Source organism: Myotis daubentonii, chromosome 16 (assembly GCF_963259705.1).
Source record: "Myotis daubentonii chromosome 16, mMyoDau2.1, whole genome shotgun sequence".
Lineage (NCBI taxonomy): Eukaryota > Metazoa > Chordata > Mammalia > Chiroptera > Vespertilionidae > Myotis > Myotis daubentonii.
This window is the reverse complement of record NC_081855.1, coordinates 36525951-36538188: the sequence shown is the minus strand read 5'-3', so window position 1 is coordinate 36538188 and position 12238 is coordinate 36525951. Positions and strand designations below refer to the sequence as shown.

The window sequence follows — 12238 nt, the reverse complement described above, 5'->3', positions numbered from 1 at the left end:
AGCCGGATCCTCTGTACAGAGGAGAAACGGGGTGAGAGAAATGGTACCACTTTAAGGCTGCCAAGCCCTCAGAATTAGTTCTTCACACAAAGTTGTGGGGGGATGACTATATTAGCTATTCGGATGCGATACTTCCAACTGTTCTTGCTGAATTCCACAGATTCAATCTCCAGAGACATGGATAATTTGACTAGTTTAATTGATGTTTCTCTGGGAGGGAGGTTCTGCCTAACTCTTCACACCACCATTTCCAACATATTATATAGCTAAAAATTCAAACGCTACAAAAGAAATGAGGTGAAAAGTAAGTCTTCCTCTCCTAAACATGTCCCAGGTCTGATTCCTAAAGGCAACGACTACTACCAGTTTCTTATTCAAACATAAAGAAATGTACACTTATATGACCTAGTCTTAATTTTTAAACCTGAAATTTCAAGATCTTGAGCTGCTGCAGAAAGCATCTTCCGTTTTTGAGCATGTGACTTGCTGACTCTTGTTATATTCAAAGTGTGTATTGCCTTTCCAGCTGCTTTCTAAGAGCATTTATAGTCTTTAAAGGTTAACACGTTAAGCACCCAGTCAGTCACGGGTGACTGACATTATACTTTCCGACCGGAAGACAGAACAGGCTGGGTGCCTAACGTGTTAAGCAACCCTTTCTGGCTTGGTTCTTAGTCATCATAGATTACCTAATTTAATTTATTACATATCTATTGGAAAAACTGGCTAGTTTTCTTAGATCTAACATTGAATAAAGATTTTAAATATCAAAATGATGATATTGTCAACATTTTTAGTAACCTTTTTTTTTTGCTGTAGTAAACTGTATTACAGTGTATGCTATTATATATACAGTGGGGCCTTAACTTACGAGTTTAATTCGTTCCAAGACCGAGCTCGTTAAGGAGCTCGTTAACTCAAATTACTCTGTCAACTCAATGCAAAAAATCGATGGAGAGATAGCTGGTATCTCAAAAAACTCGTTAGTCGGGACACTCGTAAGTTGAGGCCCCACTGTATTGCTTTAGAAATCAGACAGTGGAGAGAGGGCTTTTAGGTGGTGAATAGCTTATTGGTGGTAAACAACTTAGCCTTAAAATAGAACAAATTTAAAATAACATTGGGTTGTTTTTAAAGTTTTTATTTTAATTGTGATATTTTTAGAAATAAAGGGTACTTTATTTGTATGTGATACTTATAGCCTTATTTCCCCACTTCATCTCTGAGGACTGTTGTTGAAACCCTTTCTGTGTAATAGTTTTGTTTTCTGATTTATAGCTATATAGAAAATATTGAATTATCTTCCCAAAGGGAGTTTTGCTGCTACAGCCTTGTTTTGCTGCTTTAGCTTTTTATTTATAGTTTTTTCCTCAATAGCATCTACCTATTTGCATGAGATAAAACTGATCATAGAATTTCATCTGGGGAAAGATAATAAATTAAAGAAAATGACAAGTCTACTGGTTAAGTAAAGATGGATAGTCAAACTTTTGTGTAGTAGGAGGATAAACTTGCTAGACTGAACAAACTGTGTGTGATACGGACTCTAACTACTATATCCTCTCTCCTATTGTCTCTAGCTGCTTTCTTCAGTTGCTCCCTAGGTAACAGGCAGAAACTACATAAAGCCTGGGATGGAAGACTTTATTTATATATATATATTTGTATTTGTTGTTGTTAATCCTCACCCGAGGATATTTTTCCATTGATTTTTAGAGAGAGTGGAAGGGAGGAGGGATGTGGGAGAGAGAGACAGAGAGACAGAGATAGAGATAGATAGGGAGAGAGAGAGAGAGAGAGAGAGAGAGAGAGAGAGAGAGAGAGGAGAGAGAGAGAGAGAACGAGAACATCTATGTGAGAGAGACACATCAATTGGTTGCCTCCTGCAAGTGCCCTGACCAGTGATCCAACCTGAGATCCTTTGGTATGTAGGCCGGTGCTCTAACCACTGAGAACACTGCCAGGCCAGGATGGAAGACTTTATATCTTCTGAAGCATTTTCTTTAGTCAGATTACTTTCCTCCTAATACCAGGAACTGCTGCTATGGAGATTCATAGTGTAGTCTATACAAGTGCTGCTTCCTAGAAGCAGGCAACATGGTGCCTCTGGTAAATGTAGCTGTGATGGGTGTACTGAAGGAATAGGAATTGTGGTATGATGTGGCACAATGAAGGAAGGATCCTTGGGAAATCTGAGAAATTGAACTCTGAAGGAAAATTAGCCTGGGTGAAGTGTTATGTGGGGAACTTGGGCCGTGATAGAGCACATCAGTCCCGAGTGCGATCCAGTTAGTCAATAACAGATAAGTCTCAAAAATGAAATATTGAGCAAAAGAAACAAGACACATAAAGTATATTTATACAAAGTTTAAAAACAGGACAAAACCTTCTTTGGGGTTAGAAGTTAGGACATGTTACCTTTGTGGAGGGGTACAGGTTGTTATTAGAAAAAGGGCAAAAAGAGGGCTTCTGGGGTATTGGTGATTCTGTGTGTTGATCAAGGTATTGAGTAATACATTAGTGTGGTATGTTTGTGAACATTCATTGAGCTGTACACTTATGACCTGTGTAGTTTTCTGAATGCATGTTATACCTCAATATGAAGTTAAAAAAGAAAAGTAAAAAGTTTGTAGTAGTTTAGTTCTGCATATTTGACCTTTCTGTCTAATTGTCCATAATTGTGAATTGAGTAAATAAGGACTGGTTAAATTGTGTTATGTTTCTTATATTTCTGGGGAATACAAGGTGGCTGTTTTTGAGAATGAATAATTCTATCTGCACTGACATGAAGCCGTTATTAAATAAATAAAGGAAGTTTCAGAACATATATCCTATTTATGTTAAAATAAATCACTATATACATATCCTTGTATATGCATAGAAAATATCTTGAAGGACACACATTAAATAATTAACAGTGCTTAGCCTTGAGGATTGATTTGTGGGTAATGTGACAAAATGGAGAACCTTGAACTTTTATGTAATTTTTTTTACTGTGAGCATGGGTTACTCTTATGATAAAAGTGAATTAAAAAATACGTGCATTAAATACTATTTTAAAGGCAAATGGATTGGGAGAAGTAATGTTGCTATATCTGATAACATCTCCAAAGTGTGGTTAAAAGAGAAAGAGGAGTTGTGGGAGTAATTAGAGTCCCCTCGAAAAGGTAATATAGATCTACTTTACTCCACCCCAGAGGGTGAGACAAATTTTAGTGAGCTTGAATAAACAAAGTGAATGTAGACACTTGATATAAAATGGAACTAAATTGCCTCTGCAACTGTCTTTTAGTTGATCCAGAGTATCAGAAGGAAGCGGAACAGAGACATCGAGAACTGGCAGCTAAAGCTGGAGGATTTAATGACTTTGCAACTTTAGCTGTCATTTTTGAGCAGTGCAAATCAAGGTATGTGAGTTGTCTGTACTGGAAATTGTCGGTTTGAAATACAGCTCCAGTATGTACTTACTATGTGACTTTAGACCCGAGGTTCTCAACCTTCTGGCCCTTTAAATACAGTTCCTCATGTTTTGACCCAACCGTAAAATTATTTTCATTGCTACTTCATAACTGTAATGTTGCTACTGTTATGAATTGTAATGTAAATACCTGATATGCAGGATGGTCTTAGGTGACCCCTGTGAAAGGGTCATTCGACTGCCAAAGGGATCGCGACCCACAGGTTGAGAAACACTGCTTTAGACAGATTTGGTCGGGATGATATTGACCTTCAGGTATTTTTGTGAACATTAGTGAGATTCTTCTATGTCAGGTGACTGTTACTTAGTAAGCATTTATTATATAACTAGAGGCCCAGTCCACTGGGGGGGATCCTTCAGCCTGGATATGCCCTCTCGTAGTCCGGGACCCCTCGGGGGATGTCTACCTGCCAGCTTAGGCCTGCTCCCCAGGGGATTGGGCCTAAGCTGGCAGTCTGACATCCCTCTGGCAGCCTGGGAGCCCTCAGGGGAGCGGGCCTAAGCCGTTAGTCAGACATCGTTAGTGCTGTGGCAGAAGCAGGAGAGGCTCCCACCACCGCCACTGTGCTGGCCAGCCATGAGCTGGTTTCTGGCTGAGCGGAGCTCCCCCTGTGGAAGCGCACTGACCACCAGGGGGCAGCTCCTGTGTTGAGCGTCTGCCCCCTGGTGGTCAGTGCACGTCATAGTGACCGGTCGTTCTGCCATTTAGAGTCAATTTTCATATTACCCTTTTATTATATAGGATAATAGTGTGTTTTTTCTCTCCCTGAACCTTTCCTGAAAATGACCTTATAGAATTTTGGTTCTATATAAGTAGCTTAGATGAGAAAAAGATTGGCTATTTGTTAAAGCATATGTGTATAAAATATCCATTTACAAAGAATTTTTAATTCACTCAGAGGCACCCACATTTAATTTTTTTTCAAATTCCTTAAAGTGCTCTTTCTTTCTTTCTTTTTTTTTTTAGAAAAAGAGGGAGGGAGAGAGGTGTAGAGAGATAGAAACATCAATGAGAGAGGAATATCATCGTTTGGCTGCCTCCTGCACAGCCCACACTGGGGATGGAGCCTGCAACTGAGATACATGCCCTTGACCAGAATCAAACCCGGGGCCCTTCAGACCACAGGCCGACACTCTATCCACTGAGCCAAACTGGCTAGGGCTAAAGTGCTTTTTCAGTAATTAGATATATCTCATAAAAGAGCTGACAGTTGCTTTTGGGTTTCTAGTTTTGTAATAGAAATGAGGATGTTAGACTGTCTTTCACTTATAGAAGATATTCTCAAGATACCGTTAATTTTGTTTTTCAGTGGAGCTCCAGCTTCCTGGTGCCAAAAACATTGGATTCATTGGAGGTGCTTATTTTCTGCATTTCGTGTTGAAGCTCAACTTCGAGACCTAATCAGGAAGCTTAAACAGGTGATTGCTTTTTTTCTTGAGTAGCATTTGGACAAGACCCTCTGAGTTACCAAAACCATGTAAATTATGAGATGTTCTAGTCTGGCTTGTAGTAACAGGCGCCATTCCTAATCCTGTGTGAGCACCAAGCATTGTAACCTCTTATCCTGGAGGTCCTTTACCTGGCCTTGGTTAGTTTCCTCACATTCATGTGCTAATCAGCACTCAGCTGAACACAGATCTCTGGAGTTCTCTATAAAGGTCTCTTCTCTCCTGAACTCTGCCTGTGAACTCCAGTCATTTTGGTCTTCCTGTATTCTCAGCTCTGTCTCTTTAACTCAGGGAGTTTTCCGGATTCCACTTGGGTCTTTTCCTTCTCTGCACCTTGATCCAGAATCTCTTTCAAGGTTGACAATGCTGGGGTGGTTGTTGGGTTTACTTAATTTATTTCCCTTTATTTTAATTTTAATGATTTATTGGTGACATTGGTAAGTAAAATTATATCTTGTTGTATTGCTCCCTTTATCTTATGAACTATCCTTCTTTGTCTCTTACTATATCCTTCATTTTAAAGTCTATTTGGTCACATATTAAATATTGCAATCCCAGTTTTTTTTTCCATTTTCATTTGCAAGAAATATCTTTACCATCCTTTTACTTTTATTCTGTATATTTTGTTCTGAGGTGGGTCTCTTGTAGACAGCATATATATGGGTCTTGTTTTCTTATCCATTCAGCTACCCTATGTTTTTTGATTAGGGCACTTTAGCCATTTACATTTAATTAAAGTGATTATTGGTAGGTATGTATTTATTGCCATTCTTTAACTTTTTTTTTTAATCTTCACCCAAGGATGTGTGTGTGTGTGTGTGTGTGTGTGTGTGTGTGTGTGTGTGTGTGTTAATTGGTTTTAGAGAGAGGAAGTGGGGGGGGGGAGAGAGAGAGAGAGAGAGAGAGAGGAGAGAAACCTTAATGTGAGAGGGAAACATCAATCAGTTGCCTCCTGTATATACCCCAAACTGGGACCAAACTCAAATCCTAATTATGTGCCCTGACTGGGAATCAAATTTGCAACCTTGTGGCATTTGGGACAATGCTCCAACTAACCGAGCCACCCAGCCAGGGCCTTTTAACATTTCTTCTAATACTGGTTTGGTGGTAACGAATTCTTTTAGCTTTTGTTGTTGTTTTGTCTGGGAAGCTCGTTATTTATCCTTCAATTTTAAATGATAGTCTTTTTGGGAAAAATAATCTTAGTTGTAGGCCCTTGTTTTTCATCACTTTGAATATTTCATGCCAGTCCCTTCTGGCCTGAAATGTTTCTGTTGAGAAATTAGCTGACAGTCTTATGGGAGCTCCCTTGTAGGTAACTGACTTTCTCTTGCTGCTTTTAAGATTCTCTCTTTGTCTTTAACCTTTGCCATTTTAATTATGATGTGTCTTGGTATGGGCCCATTTGGGTTCATCTTTTTTGAGACTCTTCCTTTATTTTTTGGAGATCATTATTCCTTATCACTTGGTATATGTACAGTATTTTGAAAGTCCCTATTTTGGTTGTTTCAAGCAGAAGAGTAAATCTGGTCCTTCTTACTCCATATTGGCCAGAAACAGAATTTTTAGAAATGTGGATTTTTCAAAATAAAAGAATATTTTAAATTGTTCTATGAGATTTACCATTGTGTGTGTGTATATATATATGTGTGTATATATGTGTGTGTATGTATGTGTGTGTGTGTGTGTGTGTGTGTGTGTGTGTGTATATATATATATATATATATATATATATATATATATATATATGTTCTATATTCTTTCTATAGCAAAGTGATTTTCCAAGAGAGACCTTTGAAGGCCCTAAACATGAAGTACTACGAAGATGTCTTTGTGCAGGCTATTTCAAAAATGTAGCTCGAAGGTAAGCAATATGAGCTTGGGAGATGGGTAAAGAAGAGCTAGTATATTTGACTACAATATTGAACTATTTAATATTAAAGATTGATGATTTGATTTAAGCTCTGTGATTATGACTAGCTATTACAGTGACCCTTTTCATAATTGTGACTTGTGCAGGGAAAGCTGCAGTGGCTCAGAGTGGGATACTCAAACTCGAGTGGGTCAGTAGGGGTGTCTGAAGGACAGCTGTCCAGCATGGGTATCAGTGCCTTAGCAGAGTGACAAGGCTTTTTTTCACAGAGGCGTTGCTCTGTGTGGGGTGTGAAAGCCAAAAGTTTGAGGATGACATCCCTAAAGGGTAGGTTGGTGTGGAGTGCGAGGGCTTGAGCAGGATGGAGTATTGAGTGTTAGAGTGAGGAGGGCATTTTTGTAAGGAAAGGGATAGCAGTGTTGGTGATGGGAGATTCATTGTATACAGAGAATTTGAGCACATAAATATTAATAATGGTGAAAGGAGTTGGAAGTACTGAAAGGGAGAAAATGAGAATGAGCTCTGTGGTGTTGGGTTGGATCTTCAGTATATCATTGTGAACTTTTGTTTTTTAAAATAGCTGGATGGATAGATAGATAGGGAAATAAAAATGGATGATACTGTGAATATATATAAAACATGTATTTGTATGTGTGTAAATACTTATATACATATGTACCCTATCTCTGAGATGGACTGGGAGCAATGACACTATGATGCCCAGATCTTGACTTGGAAAAACCATCTGCTACATGATGGACTTGCGCCTCTATGGAGAAATAGGGCCGGGAGAGTACAAGATGAGCCTAGGACATCTTATTTTGCCAGTGAGCAAAGAAGTGATCAGTGAAGGTTGAGGCCATGTCAGAAGTACACAGGAGCCAGCTTGAATAGTCTCCAACTGATCAAATATGGAACATTTTGAGCATCAAAATAAATGAAAGTAATGGATGATATAACCCCCTGAATAAAATGTGAAGTCATGGGTCTATGGTCATATAAATTAGTAAATTAATAAATTAAAAGTTTAAGGACAAATGGAATTATTTGCATAGTTGAGCATCTTTATAAAATTCTTATTAATTACAAAGGAAAAAGTAATTTTTCAGTGGAAAGGCCTGGCAGATACTACCTAAGTCAAACAATCAAAGTGAACATTATTATTTCTGAAACAAATCAAAATCATGTTTTCTGATAGGCTATAATAAACAGTGTCACTTCTTTGATATTCCTGCCAAAGATGCATAACCTGAATCTAATCATTCTGAAACAAACAAACTCACATTGATTATAATTAGCCTATAATCTTTAAAGGTGTCAGGATTATGAAGGTCAGAGAAAGACTGGGGAAGTATTCCAGAATGAAGGAGACTAACAAGACATTAAAAGTAAAAGCAATGCATGATTTCTGAACTAGATCCTTTTGCTATAAATGATACTAGAACATTTGATAAAACTTCAGTGGGGGCTGAGGATTAAATGTTAGGAATATATTAGTGTTAATTCCCTGGTTTTGTTGGATGTATTATGATTATGTAGATGAATGTCCTTGGTTATAGGGAATGCAAACTCAGGTATTTGGGAATGATGGGGCATAAAGTTGGCAACTAATTCTCAAAATGGTTCAAGTCAAAAATATTTTTGTACTGTATAAATATACACTGTACTATACAGATATATAAAATAATTATAATGCTGTCTGATCTGGGTTATAATAGGAATACATATAATGTAGTATAGGAAATAAATTGTAATGACAATTGACCTAGGGCTGTTATATTGACAAGTTTTTGGAATAACATTTATGTAAGAAAGTGTAGAAGAGGATAAGAATTCGAAATTAAGAACATGAATTAGAAAAATTCATGAAATGTTCTAATTATCAGATTTTAGGATACTGAAAATAATTTATATCTTTAAAAAGAGATCTAAATAACACTGTGTTTAAATCAGAAGACCTATGATTGGGACTTGCTTTTACCATACATTAGCTCTGTGACCTCTAGAAGGCTAGCTAACTTTTTTTGAAATCTCACTTTTGACCTTAAAGTGATTGGCTCTCAAAACTCAGGTTGTTTTGAGCCTTTATTATGAAAGTATTTTGGAAAATCTAAAGCACAAATACAATATTATTGCCCAGCCTGTTTGGCTCAGTGATTGAGCGTTGACCTATGAACCAGGAGGTCATGGTTTGATTCCCTGTCAGTACATGCCTGGGTTTCAGGCTAGATCCCCAGTGCGGGGCATGGAGGAGGCAACCAATCAAAGATTCTCTCTCATCATTGATGTCTTTGTCTCTCTCTCCCTCTCCCATCCTCTCTGAAATAAATAAAAAATGTTTTTAAAAAATACACAAATAAAATATTATTGTTAATATTACTTGTTAACCAAAAGTGTTTATACTTAAATAACTCAGTTGTATCATACATAGTTTAAGATGAATTGGTAGAGAAGTAATAGTGACAGTTGAATAAACTTAAACCTCTGTTTATGGTACTCTATGTAGCTGAACATATAACTATTCATTGACTCAATGCCCTACTGATGTCTTTGTTGTACTGTCAGTGTCTTTATTCTTTCTTTTTGTTTCTATTTTGTTTTTAGATCTGTTGGGAGAACGTTTTGCACAATGGATGGGCGTGGGAGCCCAGTTCACATTCATCCTTCCTCAGCAGTAAGTATCTTATTTTTTATAAAGAGAAGAAATTTATAAAGGTGTAAGATTAAGTGACATACAGATGTCTTCTACTTTTTGCTTTGAGGTTAAGTTTATAATATAACTATGTTACATAAAGCTATAAAGGTATTGAGTTGGTCTCTATTCTGATTGAAGCATATAGGGATTAATTCAGAAGAGTTTGGGCTAATAGTATTTGGTTGGTCTAATGTGGAATAAGGCAGTTTATTGAGTTATCATCTCTAAGTGAGTTCTTTTGTACAGCTTCACGAACAGGAAACCAAACTTGAATGGATCATTTTTCATGAGGTATTAGTTACCACCAAAGTCTACGCAAGAATTGTGTGTCCAATTCGCTATGAATGGGTGAGAGACTTATTACCCAAGTTGCATGAATTTAATGCACAAGACTTGAGCAGCGTGGCCCGACGTGAAGCAAGAGAAGATGCAAGAAGGAGATGGACAAATAAGGAAAATGTAAAACATCTGAAGGGTGAGTATATCACTTGTTCTGGTTATATAGTCCAGGAAACATAAATGTCCAAATTCTTATGTAATTACAGAAATATTGTTACAGGACTTACATTCTGGCTCTCTCTACTCAGAAAGCAAAGAATTATCATTAGTCTTAGACTTCGTTATTTTGACTTCCTTCTTTCCTTCTGTTTTTTTTTAACCTCTCTGTCCAATAGCATTGTTAATAAGAATATATATTGAGTTTTTGTCATATGTTAAAAGCTTGCATTACCCCATTAGGGAATTTTCATAATAACATATATGGTAAGTAAATATCCCCACTTTATATATGAAGAAGTACTTAGCAGTGTACAATACTTTGCTAAAAATCCCATAGCTCATAATTGGTGAATCTGGATTCTGAATCAGGTAACCTGCTTCTGTGGTCCTTATTCTTGGCTATTATGCCATGCTGCTTCCCAGTAGTACTTTACTATTTTTATTTGGTTTATAAAATTTTGTGAGTTATTTCCTCAGAACATCTCTTTTTTATTTTTCCGTGAAATGTTAGGTTCCTAATTGGGAGGCATAAACAGTGTGGTACTGAACTAGGACAGAAAGCTTAATTCTACTTAGTTCACACATACAAAAAGCTTTTCATTTCAGTAAAGCTTTCTGAGGCTGATTGATGGAACAAGTTATATTATCCTTATTTAACATCACTGAGAAATGAAATGGTGAGGAATTTGCCCAAGATGATAGAATAGTCTTTTTAGTAGCATTAGACACTAGACGTTTTGTTGCAGTGTATAACTGTAGTGTATAAATGCTTGAATAGGGCCAGTTTTTCTGACTGCTTCGGCCTCCATGCTCTTGTTTTTTAGCCATAGACTGTATCGGGTTTTTTTGAAAGGGCAGAATTTAATTTAATTTTACCTAAACATTGAAAAATTAGGGCATCTCTTTCTCTTAACCTTTCTAGCACTGAATCTCAAAATTCAAGTTTTACTGGATTAATTTGTAATATTTTCAGATGGAATATCAAAAGAAGTCCTAAAGAAAATGCAAAGGAGAAATGACGATAAATCCATATCAGATGCACGAGCTCGTTTCCTTGAGAGAAAGCAGCAGAGGTCCCAGGATCACAGTGACACACTGAAGGGAACAGGCTAAGCAGTGAACCCTCCAATTCAGGAAGTAGGAAAAGCAGCCAAGAAATGTGCTTCTACTACCATTTATGTAAGACAGCACTACCAAGATGAAGTGGTCAGCAGTTGTTTTTAGCATACGGGCGAAAAGCAAATCAAACTCATTAATACTAATGGATGCAATTTTCAGAGAAGATTGGGTTGCCATAGTCATAGGCAATGATATATGAAACCAATGAAAGACAATACATGTGATATTTTTCTCACTTCAATTTTGCTGGCCTTAACTAGTATCAAATGCTGTTGTTGAGATATTTTCAAAGAACATTGAATTTTATGTAATCAGTGTGTATTCCATTTACATTGAAGCATTAAAAAATTATTTTCCTTAAATCTCTTTAAGGCCTTCTTTTGCTATTAGAATAGTATTATATCAGGCTATCAGGTATGTGACCATTTCCTTCAGAAGGCTGAACATAAGAGGTTTTTATTCAGCAATATTTAGATGTCTGTTTAATTGCTAAAGAGCTTTATAGATATTTAGAGAAAAGACTTAACTAGTAAATAAGAAAATTGCCTATGGCAGTATTCTTTGTTGAATTAATATTAATCCTTAAATTGATTTTTCTGGGATTATATAAATTCCTTTTTATATAAAAGTATATTGTTTAAAACAGTAGCTATAGCCATTAACCAAAGGACAGATGATATATGTATATGTTCTTTTTGTAGCTGACTCTACATATTTGTATCAGCATCATGTATGTAAGTTGTGACAGTGTTTTCAAACAGCTCTTCTACCTGGCCTACTCTCTTGCCTCCAGCTGCTTGGGTAGGACCATTTAAACATCTATTACGCTGTTTTGAAATGGGATTTTCAAAGCAGCCAACATTACATCACCAGTGTTTCAAATTGGAACCTTGAGGCTAATATCACACTCAGGCCATATTCAACACCTGCCCACTCTATTGTTTACTGTCTTGTATTCTAGTTATTTGTGTATTTGTCTTTCTCCCACTAGATTATATGCTCTTTGTGGGCAGGAACTATGTCTTTTTCATCTTTGTATCTTTCATGGCACCTAGCACACTGCTTTGCACATAGTATTCGCTCAATGTTTGTTGAATAAAGCTATTAGTTTATTTAAAATTCAAAA

At 36.8% G+C, this 12238-nt stretch overlaps 1 protein-coding gene across 3 annotated transcripts in view; it reads left to right on the top strand.

Moving 5' to 3' along the window:
- DHX40 (DEAH-box helicase 40) overlaps nt 1-12238 on the top strand; it is a 41222-nt gene extending 28984 nt beyond the window's left edge. For all 3 annotated transcript variants that reach the window (XM_059669811.1, XM_059669810.1, XM_059669808.1), the window contains 6 exons: nt 3293-3407; nt 4789-4897; nt 6697-6791; nt 9405-9474; nt 9742-9970; nt 10967-12238. In XM_059669811.1, coding sequence (XP_059525794.1) covers nt 3293-3407; nt 4789-4897; nt 6697-6791; nt 9405-9474; nt 9742-9970; nt 10967-11106 — 758 coding nt within the window. In that variant the 3' untranslated portion in view covers nt 11107-12238. The remainder of the gene's footprint in view (nt 1-3292; nt 3408-4788; nt 4898-6696; nt 6792-9404; nt 9475-9741; nt 9971-10966) is intronic.